The following is a 24607-nucleotide window of genomic DNA, read 5'->3' on the forward strand; positions in this document are numbered from 1 at the left end:
TAAGTGAAAAAATTTCACTGATTAATTGATTTCACTTAATTAATTGATTTCACTGATCGGATCAGTGAAATAAAGGATTAGTGCGATTACAGCCTGCTTTCCGTAATTTCCGATACTTTTTTATTCTCAGCCGATAAAACGGAGGCATTCGAACCCTAATCCACTTAAAAACATGGGTTCCGTGAGTACGGGTCGGAATTACAACCCTAATCCTCCCGTAATCCGCTATGTCTCAAAGTGCCCATGGAAACCGGGTCAGTGTCACCCTTACTACATCCTGAAAGTTTCATATCGATTGCTCAACAGCTGTAGCTTTGGTGCAAGTGCAAACTTTTTCGGAGGTGACGTCACTTAACCTAGCCTCAAGCCTGGTGACCTGACCTTAGGTCATCTGGAGTCAGCATTTTCACACAATGTGCGCAGAATATGGGAGAAAAGGGAGAAAAGGTTTACAAAATTTGGCTTTGCTGCGCGCCGCCGTTTTCTCGTGATCTGTGAAAAACCACAGGGGGGTGAAAGCAGCCCCCCCCCCCTGCAGTGCGCGTATTGCTAAATGCAATGCAACACAACAGTTTTTCGAACACTCACCGCACCGCACTCACCACACACAAGCCGCACCGTCCCGGTACACCACACCAGAGCAGAATGAATCGAGCGCCACAAACTCGACTAAGGTCAGGTCGGGTCATCAGCGTGGAGCCCGGAGCACGGTACTAATGGTCTCCGCACACCACGCGACTCTCCGCTGTTCGAAGGTCACGGGGATATATTTGACCTCCCCAGATCCAGATCGGTGGCCGAAGCCTGGCCAGCGGCAACACGTTGCTATAATTTCCGCGTTGTGCAGGGTTCAGCGGAAAGTCGCATCCCGAATGGACCAGGTGTGTGGAGACCTTAACCCAGAGTTGCGCCAGCTCGCAGATCTGCTCCGGAGAACAAACTAAACATATAGACGCAGTGGCGTCGCCACGGATTTTCGACGAGGGGATCTGGTCGGACGGTCAGTCAAAGTAATCCCCACCAAATACTGAAAACTCCTCGGATTTAGACAATTTTACTTTGAGAATGCACCAAAATCGTTTTTAAAATATTTTATTTTATTCTTGATCAATTTTCGTGGCCAAAAGTGTGTGTGTGTGTGTGGGGAGGGAGGGGGGGGGGCGTCGGACCGGCATATTTTCAAGAATGTGTGTGTGGGGGGGTCCGGACCCCTCCAACCCCCCCCCCCCCCGTCAGCGACGCCCCTGCATCGACCAGCGGTCCCCCATTCATTCGGAATCGTACCCCAATCCGAGGATCCATGCTTCCGGCGGCTAAGTGCAACGCCACAAACCCGTCCGTTCGCAAACGGCCTAGGCCATTCGCGAATGGCCGGCCATTCGCAAACGGTCTAGTCCGTTTGCAAACGGACCGCCATTTGCAAACGGCCTAGTCCATTCGCGAATGGACTAGTCCGTTCGCAAACGGACTAGCCTTCGCACTTGGCCCGTAACATATACAAGCCTGAAAAGAGCTCCGGCTGCAACACTTGAAAGGAAGTCGTTGATAATGACCACCAAAATCAAAATAATGAAATAACAAAAAGCAAACCGACTGAGCCAATGTCAAAAAGTACAGTTTGATTACCAAGCCTCATCAGTTATACAGTTTGTTTAAAAGCTACAACACATGTGCCGTCTTCCAATACCCATTCTGTTTTACCTATATTTCGTGACATAAGATAAGTAAATCGTCGGTCCATTTCGCTTATCACGCGCTGCCAGACCATTTCTCTGATCCAGCCGCAGCTGGGTCTAATAAAGGCGGTGACGGCTGACCATTCCCTGGAAATGGGTGGCCATCCTGTCCCCGCGGGGCAGTGCATCAGTCTGGCCCTGTGACCTGACCGACGACCCAGCCCCTCCTATCCATCGGGGACGGCCCGGGCCAGACTAACAGCTCGAGAGTCTCGGGAGCTGCACCGCGTCACAACCGACCGCCGCGAGCAGACAGCCATAATAAACTGACAGAGACGGGGGCGGTCGAGTGAGGACAGACTCCAGACTGAACACCGGGCTGCCCGGAGGTCCAGACCGACATCCGGGTCCCAGCGGCGACCCGGAACATGGCGCTGACCCAGGTTGGACCGTCCGGGGGAGACACCGATATACATAAGTAGACGGTGAAGGGGTGCAACTTGTCCACTCCAGGGAAGAAACAGACGTGGATAGGTAGGATTAGACAGGGACAAGGGTAGAAGCCGTCACATGTAGAATGTCTAGGGAAGAAACAGTTGTGGTAAACGAGATCAGATGGGCTTAGGAGAGAAGCATCGCTGATACTGAGACGTAGCTGACGGCTCGTTCCAGCTCACCATGTCGACAGTTCCGAGAAAGAACATCCTTAGTGTCAAATTTTTCGAAGTTGAGATTTTTATACCATTCGACTCAGCTCGTCGAGCTGAGTCGAATGGTATAAAAATGTCAATGCCGAAAAATTTGACACTTAGGATGTTCTTGCTCGGAAGTCGGAACTGTCGATGTGTATCAGCTCATCAAAGTAGGCAGCCTCTCGTTCAATAAGGTACACGTATGTAGGGGAGACCCGGGAGGTATGGGCCGGTTTTGTGAAAAGACAATTTTCTTCCAGTGGGCAGTGGCTAGACTCGGTTTTACACTCTGTGTACGTGATATTGCCTTTCGCCTGCAACGTGTGCCTGATATTAGGCATCTGGGATCAACTATTTTGTCTCGAGATAACTTTCAATAAATCATGTGCTTTTCCGGTCCATCAAAATACACCGGGAGGTATGGGCCCGTGCCATGTTTCATGTTCTTTTCTCGACAATGAGAATAATACTCGTAGCTGGTATATACCTTGATCTCTCTTAGAGCCCAGGAACCGCATAAGCGGCCAACAGCTTGCTTCATGGAGGTTACTGGGGCCCATATGTATTTTAGTAAACTCAATCATGCACCATGAAATAAGATCAATAATATTTTTTCTGTTCGAATGAAATTTGAAGTTAAATTTTCGACCTTCCGCGACAAAAATAAAACTTATTGACTTAGGTATATTCAATGAAAGCATCTTTTTATTTATTTAGGATCACCGGGGGTGGGTGGCCCGAGCCTCCCGGTTAGGACGTCATAATGTGCATAGCATCTCAGCTCATAATCTTGCAAGAAAGATATTCATATTGTCTATCCAGTCTTAATTTGCATGCTTTAAACTTTGTGTTAGCGATGGTCTGACATCATAAAACGAGCCTGGTTCAAATTTATCACGAATTTTCTGTATGTAGGTACCGTATTTTACTCGAAGAGGGCAAAAACGCTTTTTCACCGCTCATTGCCAAAAAAGACTGAGGAAGGTTTTGAAAATCACGTGGGATGTATAACGGATTGGCTGCTACCAGTTAACGCCGTCAAATGTGTAAAAATACGCAACACTTCTTCAAAAATGCGATGGCCCATACCAAGGCCCATACCTCCAGGGGGCCCATACCTCCCGGGTCTCCCCTACGTAGCTCGGCAGTCTGACACTGACGCGTATTTAATGCAACGCATCACACAAACCATCTACTTCGAAGCGGGGCTGTGAATAAAATAAGTGCCGATTCAAAAGCGTAAACAAACGTTTGCAGCCCTCAAAGCCTATCTGTGGCCCCATCTCAGAATTTGTGAGCATATTTGCTTCGATTTATGATTAGTTAATATGCAAATCGAAATGTGAAGGTACAACCTCCTACATGCCTATTACATTACATTGTATATTACATCTTAATCAACAGTTCTAGCGACAGTTCAGCTTAGGAGCAACACTATAGCGGTCGAATAGTGCGCCTGCATGATATTGGATTAGTTTTTTTCGGTGCGTCTCCTGTTATAGTTTTTTTTTTGTCCCAGTTATCTTTAAAAAAAAATGTTATTCAAGAGCGACTTCCATGTGCTGCCGATAATCGATATCACAAATCATTTTGAATTAGCAAGTGGAAAATCGATAAAAAACGTGAAAATATTCATACCATGTAAAAAGTCCTTTGGGTAGACAAAACTAGCCTTCATCATTGTTTAAAAGTTTTTTTTTCACATAGCTATCAAAATGTTAAAGCACTGTCCGAATCATTCCGCATGGATGCATCAACTATCATGCTTCATAAGATTGTGCGTTTAGGATAATATTGGCCTTTAGTTATATTAATGAGTTGGAGTGAGGAGTCAAAAGCGGCTGAGACGGACTCAAGGCAAGCAGGGCAGTGGACAGGCTGGTCGGGTTTCCGTCTCAGAAACAATGCAGCGATGGAGTTGGTGTCGGTATAGGGCCGGGGTTGCTGACGTTCGGGGGTACACCTGGACCTGCGGCCGACCGACGGCCGACGACTGTCACCGGTCAGTCCTCGGGCTGTTCGGTGGCCGTGAAGGTGCTCCGTGAATTCGGTGGCGCCATGTTCCGACATAACCGAGTGTTTTCGCTTCTCGTCGTGGCTGGATTCGCCGCTTCACCAACATTGGCTCGAAGCGAAGGGACGGAAGAGTTGGTGCGCTTCATCAGCGACTTTATACGAATCAAAGGCGCCCGAGGAGCCGTCCTCTTCCGTAGTTCGACCTCAGGTCAGTCGGGCTACGTAAACACATCAGTAATGTGAGAAAAAACGTTATTTTTACGCCGACGAGGGTCCCAGTATTGTTATAATCTGCTGGGGCTAGCTGAAATATTCCATCCTAGCTCAGCTCCTCAGCTCCTCATACTAGAAATAAAGCAACTAAAAATAAGAGCGAAAAAGTCAAATCAAGCCCATACGTTGACCAGCAGTTGGTCTTCCCTCTTTTGGAGACACATGAAGTCAATAGATGATAAACATCAAGACAGTGAAATAGGGTTGGGACCTATCTGCATGCTCTGTATGTTTTGGTAAAATAAAAAAGCTCAGAATTTTTAATGATTTAATTTAAAATCACTTTGTTATAAAAATGCCTAGTTAGTTCAGAAATTAATTATTTGTGGCTGAAAACAACTTGCTTCTGATTGGTCGGGCTAATCATGACGTCACATGTAGGTATATAACTGTCTGTATATTTGGCGCAGTTGAGACATACATTTTCTATGTATTTTCCTATGGTAAATCGGAGTGATTGGTCGTGTTTTCAGTGTCTCTTTATTTTGCGCTGGTATTGCGTGGCTAAGAAGTTTTATCAAGAATGGCATATACTAAAATGTTCCTTTAATAATGGAGCTTCAATATCTGTGAGTTTTATTGGCAACCGAAAACTGGTTTCGCTGTTATTTTGTCTGGAAATTACTCATTTTTTTAGGTCAATATTCAAAATATTTTACGGGAACAAGTTGGCACTTTTCTTGATTTTTGCACTCAAGTCGCGTGCGATTCAACTGTATTGGAACTTGCAAAGAAGCTTGGTGATTAATTAACTGTGTTTTATGGCACTGTTTGCAAAGCATGGATAATGAAACTCTGCCAAAGACTTAGCTTCATAGCAATGCCTCAAGTAATACGCAGGAGGGACAGAATTCAGAGTCCGATCGAGAAGAATCGGTGCAAATGCTACGAAGACCAGGCAGCTCTGATACAATAGCTAGTCGTCTCACTACTCTCACTCCATTAGACCAGCTGATTCCTGACAGCACCGACTCGGATGCAAAGATGGAGCTCATCTTCCAAGCCAGAAACCAGTTCTTTGATGGAAGATGTGATGCTACCTCTGTCTCTGCTTTGTTGGCCACTTTGGACGGGGCGGAGCTCCGCTCCTTGCGTGAGCGGTTATTCGCCTGTCATCCAGAAATAGTGGCTTCGTTTGCTGGCCGTTCCCTGATTAGGTGCAATACGGGGAGCTGTAATCAGGGAAGTAACTTTCCATATGAAAGGGGTGCAGGTCCACCCCCGTCCCCCATCCACTAGAAGTGCACGCCCATAGGCTAAGCGGCGCCCCACACGCCGCCCCACACGATTAGCTCTAGAGCAGATGGCGAGGGTGATTTCTCGGCTACATTCCATCTCGGCGTCGTGATGCTTGTGGGCTTGGAAAGCGTCCAGTCGTATGTAGGGCAGTGTAGGGGTAGGGTTGAGTTCAATAAGGTCCTTACATTTGAAAGGTTTGAACAACCCGCAATCAGCACAACATACCACAAGTTAACCCATTTATGCCCAGGAATATTGACCATCATGAAAATCGATGAAATCAAGATATGTTACGCTTCTACCAGGGCCTTGCATGGAATCGAAAATAATTTTTGCCGGCAGCAAAAGTTTTTCGAGAAAAACGTATAAAACGTGCGTTGCGAAATCGCAACGAAGGGCACACCGGGCGCCATCAGCGTTGCGAAAACGCAACGACGGGCACATCAGACGGACATAAAGTACACTAAACCGCCGTATATGCTAGTTTGTTTTAACATATAATTCACCAACTGTTGACAAATATTGCTGGAGAATGCGGAACCCACATCCCTCATGCTTTATTACCCGCCTAAGAGCCTGAATGAGGGAGCATAACTTAAGGGTTCGCGAACGGGGAGATGGCAACAAACGGTCATTATCAACAACAATTGTCCATTTAAAGTACCTAGTGGTTGGCACGTACCCTGGGCGGTGCTTTCTTTTTGGAAGCTAGACAGAGCCATTAGCCCATTACCCTATCATATGAGAACCCCAAACAGAAAACAATTTAACCAAGGATTGGGAGTAAACCTGTGCCTCGCCTAAGCGCCTATCCGCAATACCATTGTTAACCACTTTCCTAGGAGTAAAGTTAAATTCAAATACAGGGTAGTCATGCCTACTCTTAGCAAAAAAAAGAACCTATCCGGCTTTCACAAATTACCCGCGTAAGGCGTAGCGCGTCATAACAACTCGGCTTAAAGTGTCTCCCAGGACCCATTTTATCACTTTTACACCTAATACAAAATTGTCATTGTCCCACTCTCAGCGACCTTCACTTGTAACCTCTCTCTCGAGACAATGCCAGGGCAGACCAGTGATTCGACGCAGTTCACACTTTCCAAGTGTTCCGTTAATCCGTCCTTTCCATCTTCAGGATAGTAGAATCCTTCTCCTCCATGCCTCAACCCCTGTTTCGAGCTGGACGGGCAACTATATCGCATTCGAGCAGCTCCCATAGGAGCACAGGTCTGTAGCCGGATGCAGTAAGTGCTTGGGAAGGGGGTGGGGATGGTTCATGGGTGGCCTGGATGGATGGGCTCAGCCTCGACGATTCACCATGCCCGCTCAGACCAATGTTTTCCCTATAATTCCAATAATGCTTCTAGCTCTAAAATGGTCTGATTAGACAGGCCTACCCTCAGTCAACAAGCAATGCTTCACATCAACCACCTTATCAATCCGTGCAAACCATGAATTCTAAAAATAAACTATTATTTTCCCAGATGCCCTCATCACCCCTGCCGAAGGGGTCTGTTGCCCCCCCCCCCCCCGAGGGAGCATATCCCACATTTGCCGACTCTAGGTGTTATCTTTTCTAACGTAAGGGTCAGCGGATTGTATCCAGAGAATGACAATGCCTATCTGTCGTCTGATACCAGACTACGTCCCCATTATCTAGTACATAGTAGATCCAATTTTCAAAGTACCTCGCTATCTCTCAGCTCCGTTAGCATCGCCGACCGTTTGATGTGCAGGTCCTTTTCCTACCATGCGATTTTCAGATGCTCGAAAACCCATTGCAGTTAGTGAACAGCCCGATAATCTGCGAGAGAAAAAGAAATGAGTGTTTGATAGCTGTTTAAGTGAGTTAATGTGAAACGTGTCGCAACATTCACGTGCAAATGCACCTTGCACTTTACATACCTACACGTCCCTCACAACTACAAAACGAGAGAGAGAGAGAGAGAGAGAGAGAGAGAGAGAGAGAGAGAGAGAGAGAGAGAGAGAGAGGGAGGGAGAGAGAGAGAGGGGGAGGGAGAGAGGGGGATGGAGAGAGGGGGAGGGAGAGAGGGGAGGGAGAGAGGGAGGGAAGGAGAGAGAGTTGGGGAAGCGTGGAAGAGAGGGAGGAAGATTGGGGAGAGAAGGAAAGAACCCACAGCGTACCACAAGTGAAGTCTATTTGATGTTCCTATACTTCCGCTGCACTGCCAATTTGCCCCTCGTTGCGTTTTCGCAACACCCCTGTCTTTCCGATGTGCCCAACGTTGCGTTACCGCAACACGACTGTAGTCATATTTGAAAATAGTCACAAACCCTATTTGCAGCATAATTTGTTAATAAAATGCATATTCTAGTTATTGTAGGGACTCTGCAGAATATGTTCACACATTATTCATTGCGATATAATTAATCACTTAATCTACTTATTTTGGTTTTCGTGACGTCATCACTGACGGGACCTTCGACTTCCCTCTGGGAGCTCTGGACGGTAAGTTACCGGCCGCACAGACTTGTAACTGCGTAGCATCATGCGCACAACCATGCTAAACGCGCTGAAACTTGTCTCATCGGTGAGACGCCATTACACACTTCTCAAGATTTGATCACGTCGACGCTTGCTTGTGTTGCGAAAACGCAACGAAGGGCGTAAATGGGTTAAATAAAAAAAAAACTACCAAACTCCGCCCAACTAATATTAATAAACATTACAGCCAAACTAATGGCCTAAACAAAAATATATCTCAAATCCTAACAGTTATCGCGGGTGATGGTGCCATGAGTTGCTATTATCCAAAACAGATGCAAATAAACATGTTTGTATGTTCTATGTAGGTTTGTTTTAAAAACGTTGCAGCGGCGCTGGGAACTGCACTCTGCAGTCTTAGATCTGGGTATGTTTGGCATCTGCATTTCTTCATATACACATTAACCCTATTTCGGACGGGGAGACCTTTTAGGATTTTCTTGTACAATTGCCAAACGCCGCGAGACATTAAGCTCATATTTGGTGACTTTTCCTAAATGCTCATTGCGCACATCTCAGCAAAAAAAAAAAAAATGCTGGGTCAGGTCAGGTAACCAGAGCGAGTTTGTTGACCCCACCTCAGAAAAGTTTGCAAACACGTCAGAGCTTGAGTTTTTCACGAAGTTATTTCCTCTCATCAAGTCTTCAAAACAGTACCTGCAGTATGTGTCGTTTGTATATCTCAGAATTTTTGATCTGTGACCTGAGGTTAGGTCAGAGTCGTGACCTTTACATTGCAAGCCTATGGAAAAGTATTGAAATGCGACCTGAACCTCGAGTAAACGAGTCAAAACCATTAAATTCTTTAAGAATTATGACAAATTATCTTATCTGTAGGTAATGATCCAGGTGCCATTTACTGACAGGGACACCGGAGAGGGTTATCTGAGCCGAGATCATGTGAGGTGATATCTACCATACATCAATGCTCACAATACTTACAATATTGACAATGCTTTTGCTTACAACACTTACAATACTTACGATGAGACCAGCAAGCACTCTGCCGTTACAGTTCTAACTTCTGTTTCGAAAAACGACGTTACACACATTCGCTGCCAGCATAACATGTATTGTTTGACAGTAACAAAATACAATTGACATCTGAACCCCAAACGGACCGCCATCCACTCAAATTTTATAACCCTGACCGGTCAGGGGGCGAATGGAGGTCATTTCCTGGGCATTACACTCAGCCCTTGCACAAAATATCTCACCTCACAGTGATCATTACAACAATAGCACCGACTTGATAGTGGATTTCAAAGTACTTGCATCAGCTCTTCCTGCTATTGCAGACGATCATCTCCTCAGGGTAATGTTGTTCGGGACATGAACGAAGATCGTTTTCGGAGTTTCATAAGCCCTACTGCAACAGCCTGGCACAAAACAGGACTTGTACGCTCCTCTCTGCACTTTGCCCTTCAGTATATCACAAAAGAATTGTTTAGAATCCATCTTACGCTTCTTTCACAGTTTCCCTTGCCACCGTAGGGCGTAGATAGATTGCTGTTGCTGGTAAGTTAAGGCACGGTAGATAGAAATTACCTCGGTTCTCAACGCCTTAAGTTATTTTCATAAAAAAGAACAAATAAATGATCAATAAGATGACAGGAATGTAAACATTTTAATCGCAAAATAGTCCAAATATTGGAATGAGCTTTTGCTTTTCAGTATCCTCCGATTCATCATCTTTATCATTTGAAAATTCGAGGTACATAAAATGTTTATCACGCGCTCATGTTAAGTGGGAATATAGTACACGGCAGACACATCAATTTTTGACACTGAACATTTCATCCGTAAATGTTTTAGCATAATTTAAAGTTAAAAACAGCGCGAATGGCAGAGTGAAGCAAACTATTTATAGTCACCGTGAAGCAAACAACATCTTTCACCCATTGATATAACATGCAATCTGTGGTGCGCCAGATGCGCCATTATTTGTCAACCGCAGAAGGTGACATGTGACGTAACAGCATCAAGAGCATCTTTTTTCAAGAACTTTTCAAAACAAGTTTCCTATCTTTCTTCCCCCATTTCTCTCAGCTTATTGATTTTATGAGGCAATGGTATGCACCATAAATTCTGTGAAAATAGTTTGATCATTTTCATGCATTCTTAAAAAATCGAGTTCCCAACCCCATTGAAAACTCCGTAGTCGGAACTCAAACTTTTCGAGCCACTGAAATTGGCGCCAAGTGAAATCAAGATCAATTGTGCAAAACGCTCTATAATTTTCATGCTACTAATTAGCGTTAGTGCGTTTTCGATATCGTTTTCACTGCATTTTTCGTAATTAGCTGCTTGCGATTTTTACATCGATGCCCAATTGATTTCAAAATGTGTTGGTCAATTCGGAAATATAATATAGGTATCTGTTTTAGCAAGTCTCAATAAACCATCGGTATTATAAGCGTCGGGGTTTGGTACCCCATCGGTGTTTTGGTATCTATCAGACTGCGCATGTTTAAAAATTAAATACATGGTGGTCAATAGAACGAGAAATCATGCATTATGCAATGAGAATAAGACGATGATGGCACACAACTACGCCGGCCGAATGCAAAAATGTCTGCTGCTTACCTTAGTCTATCCTATCGCAAAAAAATATCGAGAGATTAACCACAATTATCGGACGGCTGAAAGTGGGCTTGGAAGAAAACGGGGCATGCAAAACACACCGTGTATCGTACTCTCTATATACGAACGCCCTATGGCTGATGTGATACCTATTTTAGAAGTTTCGAACGAGTTGAATCGAAAGCTTCACGAATTCAATGACGATATGTCTGCAAATGCCAGCAATACTTAATTGGAAAATGGAGCTGTGACAAATGACTAATGGCAGAATGCCAAACTCCCGCGTTTAACTGCCGTTCACGAGATCACTGGTCGGAACGAGAACCGTTTTAAATAACTAATTAGATTTCCGAATCTAGAGCATCTTGAGGGTGCTTGAACTTTGTGTTTATTTTTTTTAGTCTAGTGTAGTCTTGAGTCGCATGCAGACTTGTGCAATGTGCATTGAGAGTGGATCCGAATGATTGACCTCTGCTCTCTGGATCCAGAATAATTAATCGGTTTGATTTAGGATTCCCATTACTCTCAATTGATATGTAGAATGTAGATATAACCCTCGGGTATATCCATTTTCAGATCGATTTTCACTGGAGAATGTTGCGGCTATTATTCACCACTTGAGAGAAAAGTGGATGTATCATGCCGTGTGTAATAATGCATCGAGCGAAACTTCAATTGAAGACATCAAAAGACTGCTGGAGAGTTCATCACACGGCGATGGTGCGATGAACATCATACTCTCTGACGACGAGGCCGGGATGGGTTTTATAGACAAGGTAAGTAGACAAAGTTATTGATCTATCACGTCACCTACTATATAACATAAGCGCTGCGCAAAACATATGCCGGCTTAACCCGCGCCCCACTGGGGGGGGGGGGGCTATTCATAGCCCCCCTCCCATTTTTCTGCAATAACTTCCAAACCGCTTGACGTATCGACGACAAACTTTCAATGCCTTCGGCTGCATCAATTTGACACCTTGTGTCAAAATATAAACTTCGTAGCTACCATAGGTCGGCCGGAAATGACGTCAGAGTGACGTCATGTTCGGCCGACTACGACGCAAAACATTGAACCACGGCAATCGCTCCCAAGAGCTCAGTTTTTTAGTTAGATCCACTTTCTTTGCATGAGAGGACTCAGAATAGGCTGCGCTATCAAACTGCTATCTCGGATTTTAAAAATTTTGAAAATTTCGAGAAAAAAATTATAATAAAATTCAAAATTTATATTTTCCTATTTTTTTTCAAAAAGTTTTTGACTTTTCGAAATAACCGGAATATATGTGATAGAACGTATGCTTATGACTTACTCTAGCAATTTTTAGCTAAATATCTTCAAAAATGGCCAAGTTATACGTATTATTGCAAAAAATCACAAATATTGATTTTTCAAATCAATTTTTCAGTACGTATTTGACAACGTACACTAAAATTAATAGCACCATCGTGTTCCTGAGCTCAAACTGCATTCAATAGACACCTTTTTTGTTGAAAGTTTTAACTTCAAAATTTGACATTTTTGACCTGAAAGTGACCTGACCTAAGCTAAATTCGACTCAAAATGACCTCGAATGTCTCAGACGACATCAAATTCGAAACCTAAGGCCTAAATGGACCATAAAACATGTGTCACGTGACCGACGCATGATATAATATTTCCGTGACCTGTGATGACCTGACCCTGACCTTAAAATCAAAGTACAGGTTTGGTACCCTCAGGGTATCTAAAGCATCTGTTCACGAGTGTGTAAACCAAAAATGAGCCTGATCTGACTTGTAAGACGGCGGCCAGAGCCCAAAATGTGAACAAGTCAAAATGCTAATAATTTTTACTTTGACCTGACCTGTGACGTCATCGGTGACATCGAGGTAAATAAAATTACGTTTCGCGCGACAGTTTTTCCGTTTGAATTTTGACGATCGGCCCAGTAGTTTCGGAGTTAAGAGGGGGGCTATAAAGAGCCCCCCCCCCCGTGCCAGTACCCCCAGTAGGGCGTGTTATACGCAGACCCCGGTGGGGCGCGGGTTAATCATCGATGCAGTGCTCTTCCAAGCGTGAAGGGAAATCATTTAATAAATTGTAGAGACCAATCAGTATGTTTTCCAAAGTTCCAAGCAGAGCTAGAGACTTACAACAAACTTTATGTAAAGGCGGGTACTGACTGTCGGCGGGCAAACGGCAGACTGTTCGGTTATAATTCCCCGTCGCCGATTGTCGGCAGGTAAGCGGTGGCCTGCATACGGTCACAGTTTCCGATCGCTGACTGTCGGCAGATGAACGGTGGCTTGTTCGGTTACAGTTCACCCTTCCCGCCTGTTGACAGGTGAACGCCAGCGGCCTGTTCGGCCTCTCGGACGAGCAGCACGAGTGGCTGGTACTGAGCTGCGGCAGCCGCGTCACCGACCGCTGGAGCCGCCGCTACATGCCCGTCAACAACCACGTAATACGCCGCTCGCTAAGTAATCTAAAATGCGTCGTAACAAAGTCACAAACAGGCCATAGGCTGCAATAATCTGGGATACGACGGCCGGTCGACCAAAGTGCTCAATCGACGCTGCGGTCCCACACAACGGACACCGCTAAGAGTAATTTGAGGAAAGCCGTGGAACACGAAGCTGCTTACAACTTATTTATACGCTGTCTTAGCAAACGCCATCAAAGCGACAAATGGCATGCTGCAATTTGGTAAAATGCGACATTTACCATATATAATAGGGTGGCGCAGTTATTTGACTATGGCTAAATCCGGCACGAAATATGGTGGGGCCAAGGGCTAAATGAATAAATCAGTCATAGCTTGAGGTGCAGCGGCAAAGTAGAATAACACAGTAATAATGCATAAAGCACATGGTCTATGATCTCAGAAGATTTATTACACGAGACGACGCAGTCGTAAATGACAATACAATACTATCTTGATTTTTTTTTTTTGCCTAATAAGTGTTATGGTCTCAAACTCTATGTTAGTGCTGGATTTGCACTAATGCTCTCCCAGGGTACTGCGACTTGAACTGCAAGGTTGCGTTCCACTACTTCCCGCATCAGCTTATGGTGTGATGTGTTCCACGGATATGCTTGTCCACAGCTTACGGTTAAAAATGTAAATGAGTAGCGAGCGTAGTGCTCCCGAGCAGCTCCTGCGCTGCAGCGGGAGGGCTGTTCAAAAGGAGACCACATGGTAGGTATCCATTTGAGGTGGTCTTATCTGACCTGAGGCCAGGTTTGCCTACAGAAAAATCGCCGGCTGCTGGCTTTTCTATTTCATGCAGTCTTCCATCCACAAGTTAAATGTAAAACAAACCACGCGAAAAGAATAATAGCAACGATGTGAAAACATCAGTTAGGCCGGCTGATGCGTTTGCTTACAGCAGCGTTTATATTTTTCTCGCGTGGTTTGCGAAAGTCGGGTGTGCCTTTAGGCAAAATAATGAATTGCATTTAAAAAAAATGGGCAAAAAATACCATCAGCCAGCGATTTCTGTTGATAAAACTAGCCTCTGATCTCAGCCCGCCTATAGATGATCTGTAAGCTGACCGAATGACATTAATGTGCCTTCAGCCGACCTCGCCTAAACTGGTCTGATTCCATTCTGCACTTCAAGCTGACCAGCTGGCCTAAGCTGACCTGACCCCATCGCGCCTCCATGTGACCCAGCTTCCCTCCTGTCTGTAGGTGACGATCGCCGAAATTTGGCGGGAGTCCAGCAGCTCCTCCGTCGGCGACTCAGCCTGTGACTCCGAGTCGGGCCCGGTGACTCATGTGGAGCTGATGGAGATCTACCACCTGGCGCCCGGCCTGACCGCCCACCGACACTCCCTGGGACGCTGGTACCCAGACACCGGCGCACAGAGCTGGGACAACCACTCCATCTACGAGAGACGCAGAGACTTCAGCGGTTTGACGCTCAGAGTTGCCACCAAAGAGGTGAGACGGGGAGAGAACTGAGCTCGGAGTCCCAACTCAAGACTTCTCACTACTCAGGAAGAGTCAAGGCTTAGCCAAAGGCCAGGGCCTGCGCGGAAGGCAAATGACGGGCCCATTTTTACGTTTCCCTCCAACTCAGCTCATGGGCTACCATTGCTACCAAGCAGAAAGTGACTTCATCAAGCAATGTGTCCTGATATGACGTGAAATATCCCATCAGTGCAAGGAGCTCCACAGCAACTTCCTCATATTTACTTCCTCATACTTCCTCGCCGCAGCCACCCATTGCAGTGTCCGTTCGCCCTCTGATCAAGATGCGTCCGTTCACAGGGTGCTCCCGTGACCACGTTCCTGCAAACGCCGGTACCTGACGTGGGCGGATACATGGGCGAGATCTGGAAACTTCTCGCGAACGTCCTGAACTTCAAGTGAGTGGGACGAAAGGCAGATATCGCCTGTTATTGCCATAGTCGAGACTCCTGCACTGGCAATGATACCTAGCTTCTTTAAACGTAGGTATCAGGCAGGCATCAGTGCCGTGATACACGTAGTTATCACGACACTGGGCCATCTGACACGATCATCCCTCGGTCATGGTGCGATGTCGCCAGTTACACGGTGTCTCCGTCCGTGGATGGCGAGTGGGGCGGCCTGGACGCCAACGGCCGCTGGACCGGCCTGGTGGGTATGCTGCAGCGCCAGGAGGTGGACGTCAGCGTGGGACACCTCTCCATCACGCGGGACCGCAGCCAGGTCATCGACTACACAGAAAGCCTCTTCATGCTCGGGTGGGAACTCGCTACACGCGCGCCGCGCTGCCGCCACGCGCGCGAAAATGAGCATATCAGGATCGTAGAAGGCAGAACGGTGCAGATCACTTCGTCTTTTCCTGCCCGTTATGTTTCAATTCAACAGTGAGCTCGAACAGGCATAATTGTGTAGGGTGTATGCTAGTTCAGTGTAGTGTTTCATGCGTTGGCAAAATAATGATGTCATTGCCGCCGACGCTGATTGTTTCCGGCGTGAATGCCTGCATACAATGAAGCGACCGTTTTGACAACTGATCGCTGCAGTGCAGAAGTTCTCAAAAGTCTGGTGTGGTTCATTAGCATGATGGTTCTTTTTGACAGGTACAGCCTATTCATAAAGAAGCCGTCCACCCTGGACTTCAGCTGGACAACCTATCTGGACTCGTTCGACGGGACGCTGTGGGCGATCTTGTGCCTGACGGTGCTTTGTGGCAGCGCCAGCATGACCTTCATGTACACACTGGAGCGGCGCTGGCTGGCCACAGACCGACCCCGGGACAGTGACGGGCCGCTCGACACGCTGCTCCGCTTCTTCGGCATCGCCTGCCAGCAAGGTGCGCCCCTGTCCCACCTCCACCACCAGACTCCTCCTTCTCCGACTCACTCTCCGCAACAGCAGTCCGTTCCCGGTGTAATTTTGACATCTGTGAGCTTCGATGCGAGACGCATTGTCCTGCCCAGCGAACCGTAACTTTTCCTCTACCTGTGTGGGACCAGTGACATCTGGCCTCTTTCCTAACCATCGACATAAGACCCCTCGGCCTCGTCTCCACCAGCAATGCATGACTCTTTCTCCACCAGCGGCATGAGAGATCTGCTCCTTATGTGCCCTGGAAGGATGCCTCTTTAAGACGCCTTACGCCTCCGATTAACTACACTGACTGAGCATCTGCGCTCCTGTGACCGCCGTTTTCGCACTACAGGCGCAGACGAGACGCCGGGCGGCATGGGCACTCGCTTCTTCTTCTGGGCGTTCTTCCTGGCGATGGTGATCGGTCACGCTGCCTACTCGGCCACACTGGTCTCCTTCCTGGCCGTCCAGTCGCTGGTGCTGCCCTTCCACGGCCTGGACGGCCTGCTCAACGACGGAACCTACCGGCTCGGAGTCGTCAACGGAACGTCCATGTACGACTACTTCAAGGTAACGTTGGCAGCAGTCCCTGAGACTTGCGGAGCTTTTGTGCTTTAAGAATATACCCGAAATTCTAAAAGCTAATGAGGATTAATTAAGTAGAATCGTGCGTGCAAAAGTAGATCATTAACAATGAGAGCAGCCCTTGCAAAGAGTAACTTTCGGTTAGAAGTAGCAAGTACGATGAAATTGGTCAAAAGGATGTTCCTAGGATGTGAATATCGAAAGGGGTGCACTGCTTAGGACTTGGAAATGGAGACGGGCCTTGGCCGCTGAGAAAGCCCATGGTCCGAGTGTCAACCACCGGATCCAAAAGAAAATGGCTGTCACAGTTAATGAGCCACGCCGTCACCAGCACTGCAGTGAACCATCAGTTATAGTTCGCAGACAATCTGCCACCAAAAGATCGACCCCAGCGCCCCTGGCGACTGCTTTGGAAGGCACGGTTCAATCGCCCACCGTGTGGTACCGCCCCAGTTCGGACCAGCGTGACCTCGCCTCTATAGCCTTGGGTCTCGCCAGGTGGGAGCCATGCGGTGTCGGGCGGGCTCAGCTGGTCGCCCAAAGAAATGGATGGAGACCGTACATGATTTTTACAACATTTATCTATGCATCTTTTTAAGAAAAAATACCAGCGACTTAAACATTTTTCATTTTTGTTCCAACTTCCAGTACTCGAGATCAGCGACACATCGTCAAGTGTTCAAGAGACACGTCTGGCCCCTGCACGATCACAAGGAAGGCTGGGACCACGTCAGAGCAGAGAAGATGGCATATTTCGCCTGGACAGGAAGCGGTACGTTTCGGAGTCGGAAGCCGAGTTCTCAGATAAATTTCCTTTGCAAAGCTGTCCACTTAGTACGAATTCTGTTCACGGTTATTTGGTCGTACCCCGGTCGCACAACTGGACGGACTCAGACCGCTATGTAGGCGTGTCTGTAACATTTTGATTGTGAATTAGCAGCTATAAAAAGAAGGGAAAATATGAAAACATTTTCCCTTTTCAATTTTCAGTGGAAGCTACGTGCGATATTGTCAAACTCGACGACGAATATTACAAACACAATGTCGCCTTTGGAGTTCAGAAGCATTCGCCATATAAGCAATTCTTCGATTACCAGTAAGTATAGGTAAAGTAGATCATACTTTACTTTTCCCGATCGCTAGCCAATCACGCCTTCTGCGATTTTCCCGACACAACTTCATTCATCAGTCGCGAGTCGAGGCTCGAAATAAGCGGTAAGGGCCATCCATACCATAGTCAACTTTGATGATTTAGATAAAAAGTATTCACTCATTAGTCTTCACTCTTTAGATTCCGAGGTCTCATGCCACAGCTGACGGCAGTTTCACCTCTTGCCCCGCAGCCTGTTCCGCCTCATAGAAAGCGGCCTGCTCAAGCACACTGCCGACCGAGAGCTATCCAAGAGGGAATCGTGCGATGATCGAGAGATGAAGGTCAGAAATGAACTTCAGTCTCGTGTAATACAAATGAAAGTTCAGACTCGTACGACTGCTGAAATGGTCAGATTATTGCTGTTAACAAAAAAGTGTCAATGGAATCGCGAGACTGAATTGTCCCAACTATCGGGACGCGGTACCGTCTGTTAGTTCACCCTGTCAGGCTGTTGGGCCGCTGTAAGTCACTTTGTAAGTCCGCTGCGCGTGTGTTGGTCCGTTTTGCGCGACCGTCAGACTGCTGAATGTGTCCGTATGTTTGTTAGTCCACTCTGCCAAACTGTGGGCCGTAGAACCTGTTTGTTAGTCCTCTGAATGTGTCCGTATGTTTGTTAGTCCACTCTGCCAAACTGTGGGCCGTAGAACCTGTTTGTTAGTCCTCTGAATGTGTCCGTATGTCTGCTTGTCTATTTTGTCAGACTGTCGGGCCGCCTGTCTGTTGGGCAGACGTGTATTCATGACTGAGGTCACTGTGTGTGTTGCAGGGTCTCGGTCTACCCAGCGTGGTGTCGGCGCTGGCACTGCTGGCTGGCGGACACCTGCTGAGCCTGCTGGTGCTGGTTGCTGAGCTGCTCTGGTGCTGGCGAGCTGCGACCAGCAGACACCGACCGCTCAGAGCAACTACACGCCGTCCAACAAAATCGCCCAGAGTCCACCACAGCTCAGCAATCGTCGTTCGGGAGAATAGCATTGCTATCTCTTGGAAACTGGTATCGAAGAACTGAGTGCCCACTGTGATCTAAATGTGTCGCCATGTTGAACCTTGTTTGCTTCGTTTATGAGTTTTGTTTCGCACTGGCCATGATCGACGAATCATCAAACGTACACCACTTATTTTATGACCAAGAAAGGGACGGTAGGCTGACAGACACTGGATAACTTACGCAGTTGCTGAAGGAAGACATTGCTATGTGCTACAGCCTACAAGTATGACAATATGTATATGCGATGGTCATCAGGTCGAGACAGGGAGCATTGCAACAAACTCCGGAGAAGCACAGGGAGTACTTTCTGTTTCAAACCAGAGCTTGAATTGGAGGGGGGAAGATGGGGAGAAAAGTGGACAAAACACGGGAGTCGTTCCTGTGAGGTACTCGCTGCGCTGTATACAGTACACACATGTGACATATTTCGAACTCATTTTACATATTCTTCAATGGTTAAATGACCCTTGAAAAAGCGAATTTCCCTCAATGCGACCGTACCATTCAAGGAAAGGTGACACACCATATATTTATTTATTCATCTCAATGTTTCCACACAAAAAAAAAAAACTATAAGAGCCTTATCCGGAACATTGACCAAGTACAAAGCCGACAATGTCTAGCACAAGACTGCGGCACGACGTTCATCACTAGTAAGAGTCTTGCGATAACCATTCGTCAGTCACAGTATGCAAAGCACTGGAGTTAAAAATAACATCAGCCGCCTCCACCACACATTTAGTGGTGCTCCAGTGTGTTGAACCCACAACGAATAATTCAAAGACAAGGAAAAGTCTATTGAATTAGTATCATAAAAATGCATAAACCCCACTTCCCATCTACGCACCGACATGTGCAGCGGAACATCTCGGCTCGATTGAATATGTCAACGATATAACGAGCTCCGCCTTCTTACTTGCTCCACGACAGCTCGCGTCCTTGGGCGGGCGCGTACAAACAAACACGAACGCTCATACTCTCATCCACACACATATGCGCACATAATGCATACATACCAACACCCGCCCGCACACACACATACATACCCTCCCACGCCCGACCCGCGCCGCGATATCGACTTCACTGAATCTGACACGGCCGAGCCAGCGTCCTCCCACGGGACGCCAAAATCACTACTTGCCGCCGCGGAGAGCTTGCCTCACTGGATGGCACAGTTGGAGTCCTTGGGGGCGTTTCCATCGGCCCGCTCCATTTCCACAACGAGCTGGCTGAAGACATCCGCCACCGACTGTTGTCGGCACACACAGCCCAAAACCAGCCCGTGTCAAATGACATCACTCACAATGGATATTTCATATAGGTATGCATGATATTTGGCCCTCGAACATTCTATTTATTCGCCTACTTGTTAATTGCTCTTTTCCATTATAATATTTAGACATGGAGTTTTCATATGAAAGCAAAATGGTTAAAGTTAACTGATTGCCAAACCACATCGACAATAACCTTAACTTCAGATACCGAATATCGAATTGGTAAAACATGACATTCGGTACATCAAATAGTTGAAACTCATTGGGAAACATTTCTAACTCGTCGACAGTTGGTATTTATAGTCCGTTACATGAACACGTGAAGGGAACTTAAAACGCTATGAAGGTAAATTTGACATCTGCAGTGTTATACGAACTAGGCTCACCTCATTTCGCTTCGCTGACGTCTCGAGAAAGAGGGCACCCCATTGATCGGCCAGTCGTTTGCCTTCCTCGTACGTGATCTCACGCTCACGATGAAGGTCCGTTTTGTTTCCAACAACAACCATAGGGAGGCTGCGAAAAGGTATTTTCTTTATCAAATATATAGTTGTTAACGTTTATGATAATAAAAACGTTTGTAATTAGATTATTAGCTGTGCAAAATCCCTCATTATTACATGGCTCGTATGTAAACTGGGTATTAGTTTTGACTGTTGACCGCATTTTTCACATTCGATTTCCTTCTGAGGGATTGTATATTTTTGTTAATGACACCATGACAACGGGCAATAGTAATCCGCGCGTGGTCTAACCCTTTTCAATTTTCCTTTGATCCGGGCGACATATTTAGTGACATTTATTAGCGAGTTGGAACTTGGAGCCTAGCCAAATGATAAAGTGTTAGGGGTAGGGCAGAAAAAAATCATTTACCTCTGTGACCCATTGTAGCCCCTGGACGAAGACCTCAACGTCAACGAGTTGCTCTCAGCTACGCCTCAGACAATAAAGCATGTTTCGGCCGTCACCCTCGGGCTACAGTAACGTCACATCGGACAATAATTTTTACTTTTGCCCGCTATACGGCCAAACAGTAATAATATACCCTCCGAGACGAACCAGCGAGGGCAAAATAAATAATGCCACTGATGTCACTATCTTGTTTTGATATTAATCACCAGACACCCCCGCCAACATATTCTCATTAAATGTTTTTTGGGGAGGTGACTCAACACGTGGGGTGGTTGACAGCAGCGAAAAAGGCTAAATGTGACAACGCTCTTAGATAGCTTGTGTGCATTAAATCCTGACCAACCCCACGTCACTCAACAATAAATTGGACGAGCTATACGCGAACATACTGGAGTATGCCCCTGACGTTGTCTGCATCTCGGAAGTCTGGCAGGTCGATCAGGACAAGGCAAATTTCCCCGGCTTCAGCTTCTTTCAGCGACCCAGACTGCATCGTCGGGGAGGTGGCGTCGGCTGCTACGTCAGACAGTCTATTCCAGTGAAGCTACTGAATAGCCTCCAACCCTCTGAGGAAGACGTTGAAGTGATATGGCTTCAATTACGGCCTAAACACCTTCCGGCAGGTTCATCTAATATCTGCATCGCCACAGTCTACTTCCCACCAGGCTCGTGTGCAGAGCTGCGAGTGAAATACGAGGAGCACCTTCAGTTCGCCATTGATGAGCTCCGTACCCTGTATGACTGCCCTCGATTTATCATCTGCGGTGATTTCAACAGCTTTCCAGTTGAGTCCCTCTGCCGGCTCAATGGTTTGCATCAAATTGTAACAGCCCCCACGCACGGGGACTCAGTTCTGGACCTCATCCTGACCGATCTGGGTGACTATTATCACGAGCCTGTGATGCTGTCGCCCCTCGGGCGCTCCAAGCACGTCATCGTGCACGCTCGACCGCGCACCATCCAGCCGACACCGAGGGAACGAACGACCGTGCGAATGCTGCCGGACTCGGGAGTTAGAGCATTCGGCAGGTGGATCACAGCACATGACTGGACCCCCGTATATGAGGCGTCTTCCCCCGATGAACAGGTGGCGGTGCTGCAGTCAACGCTCTCCACTGCTCTAGACCGGTTTCTGCCTACCAAGACATTGCCAGTGCGACATCGAGGGAAGCCTCACATCACCGCCACCGTCCGACACGCCATTGCCCAGAAGCACAGAGTTTTCCGACTCGAGGGCATGTCCGACCGGTGGCGACATCTACGAAATAAGGCCACTCATCTGTGCCGCAAAGCCAAGGCGGAATTCTACGACAGGAAAATACGAGGAATGAGGACAGCAAAGCCGGCTACTTGGTACCGTCAAATCAAGAGTCTGACCGGCCGAGTAAAGAACGAACAGCTAAACTTCGCTGAGTATGAGACTGGTGGGGCGCTGGCGGAAGCGGTCAACCAGCACTTCGCATCTATCTCATCCCAGCTGCCGGCACTCAACCTGGAGGAATTCCCTGCCTACCTACCGGCGGACGCACCCCCACCGGTCATCCGACGAGCTGACGTCCAGAGGGAACTGAGCAGCATCCGCTCCAACATCTCCACCACACCGAATGAGCTACCAGCACGGCTGGTCAAGGAGTTTGCCTTCGAATTATCGCAGCCACTCACTCACATCTTCAACTCCTCGCTATCCTCCGGAAAATTTCCGTCTGCTTGGAAGCTATCCTTCATCACCCCCATTCCCAAGGCCAACCCTCCAACCTCTTTCAACGATCTTAGACCCATTTCACTCACCCCGCTCTTCTCCAAAATCTTTGAAGGATTTTTGACAACCTGGATCATGGCTGACATTACCCCATCACTTGACCCACACCAGTTCGGAAACAGGCCAGGCTACTCTACAGTACATTACCTGATCTCGCTATATGACTTCCTGGCTAAGAACACAGACAGCTCTTCAAACGCTGCGGCCATCCTGGCGATCGATTTTTCCAAGGCCTTCGACCTGGTTAGCCATGATGTCGTGCTCAGGAAACTACTGGACCAGCAAGTTCGTCCCTCCATCGTGCCTACAGTAGCCAGCTTCCTCAACGAGCGGAAACAGGTCGTTCGACTTGGTGGCTCGAATCCTGTCTCATCAGAGCTCACTACCACGTGTGGAACGCCCCAAGGGACAAAAATCGCCCCGATTGCATTTTTGGCTCATATAAATGACTGCGCAGTTACCGAAGATCATCGATGGAAGTATGTGGACGACCTCAGTATCGGCATCCTGTCTCCTGCAAGAGATGCAAACATTGTCCTTCAGAAAGCCCAGACGGCCGCATCCACTCTGGAAACATGGTCAGAGAACAATCTCATGAAGATCAACGGAAAAAAGTGTCATATACTCATCTGCAACTTCTCTCACAACACGGATATGGACGGCGCAGTAATCATTAACAACGAGCCAGTACCTGTCGTCTCTACCATGAAACTTCTCGGAGTCCATATTACTTCTGACTTAAAGTGGACGGCAAATACAAATCATATCACAAAAAACGCCTCTCGCAGGCTGTTCATGCTCACAGTCCTCCGTCAGTTCCATGCAGATCTGAGCGATATCCGCGCCGTCTACATCAGCTTCATTCGTCCATGTCTGGAATACTGCTCTCAACTGTGGCACACGGGACTGACACAGCAACAAGCACAAGCAATCGAGCAAGTTCAGAAAAGAGCTTGCAAAATCATGATAGGATACGAAAACTACACCGACTACGCCTCTGCCTGCCAGCTCCTCAACCTCGAGACTCTGAGCGAGCGTCGCGATGCTGTCCTCTGCAAGCTGGCGGCCGACATCCTCGCCAACCCCGCCCACCCACTGTACCCGGGCGAGCAGCTGGCAAATGTGAGGCGCCCTCTGCGCCGGCAGCGAAAGTTTGTCGTACCGCGGGCCAAAACTGAGCGGTATAAAAAGTCCACTGTGCCTGTACTCATAGATCTAATGAACAGGATGTGATCCCCACGTAGATATGTTCGGAGCTCTTTTGAAATGCACTGTGTTTTTAATTGTTGTGATGCTTTTCACTTCTTCATGTGGTGCCACCATTGCACAGCTCATGTACGGCCTTTTTACCAGTCGCTGACTGTCACGTGGTGAAATAAACCTTTATGTATGTATAGATATCACCTTAGCATGATAGATAGCAGTGGTGCATTTAAGCAAATACGATAAAGCTTCCCAGTAAACGATAAATCGTATCAAATTTGTATGCACCTGGTCACTGGTCAGTATCTGTAGCTTAGCTACCTTCCACCACCCACAGCTCCTGCCCACCGCCCTCTAACCACAGCCCATCACATACCACCCACCGCTCACCGCCCATCGCCCACTACCCACGGCCACCACCCATCACATACCACCCACCATC

At 47.3% G+C, this 24607-nt stretch overlaps 2 protein-coding genes across 9 annotated transcripts in view; one reads left to right on the top strand and one right to left on the bottom strand.

Annotated features, from left to right (window-relative positions):
- The first annotated feature begins 11384 nt into the window (after nt 1-11384).
- On the top strand, nt 11385-19064 carry LOC122394381 (glutamate receptor ionotropic, kainate 2-like). Its single transcript, XM_043391240.1, has 11 exons — nt 11385-11761; nt 13313-13429; nt 14663-14914; nt 15245-15342; nt 15526-15702; nt 16045-16277; nt 16647-16864; nt 17528-17651; nt 17870-17975; nt 18223-18313; nt 18799-19064. Exons 1-11 carry the CDS (start codon nt 11618-11620, stop codon nt 19036-19038), a joined length of 1800 nt encoding a protein of 599 aa, XP_043247175.1. The 5' UTR covers nt 11385-11617; the 3' UTR covers nt 19039-19064.
- A 468-nt stretch (nt 19065-19532) lies between these two features.
- The window catches only part of LOC122394384 (GTP-binding protein Rheb homolog), a 56028-nt gene continuing 50953 nt past the window's right edge, over nt 19533-24607 (bottom strand). For all 8 annotated transcript variants that reach the window (XM_043391247.1, XM_043391245.1, XM_043391249.1 and 5 more), the window contains 2 exons: nt 20678-20807; nt 19533-20266 (listed from right to left, as the gene is read on the bottom strand). In XM_043391247.1, coding sequence (XP_043247182.1) covers nt 20177-20266; nt 20678-20807 — 220 coding nt within the window. In that variant the 3' untranslated portion in view covers nt 19533-20176. The remainder of the gene's footprint in view (nt 20267-20677; nt 20808-24607) is intronic.

This window comes from Amphibalanus amphitrite, unplaced genomic scaffold (assembly GCF_019059575.1).
Source record: "Amphibalanus amphitrite isolate SeventyFive unplaced genomic scaffold, NRLGWU_Aamphi_draft 000588F_arrow, whole genome shotgun sequence".
NCBI classification, from domain to species: Eukaryota; Metazoa; Arthropoda; class Thecostraca; order Balanomorpha; family Balanidae; genus Amphibalanus; species Amphibalanus amphitrite.

Excerpts from the sequence above, each read along its gene's own strand:
- LOC122394381 (XM_043391240.1), top strand. The coding sequence starts at position 11,618 with ATGTATCATGCCGTGTGTAATAATGCATCGAGCGAAACTTCAATTGAA. Across the intron at positions 14,915-15,244 it reads TCAGAGTTGCCACCAAAGAG|GGTGCTCCCGTGACCACGTT; the intron begins GTGAGACGGGGA and ends GTCCGTTCACAG. Across the intron at positions 16,865-17,527 it reads CCATGTACGACTACTTCAAG|TACTCGAGATCAGCGACACA; the intron begins GTAACGTTGGCA and ends TCCAACTTCCAG.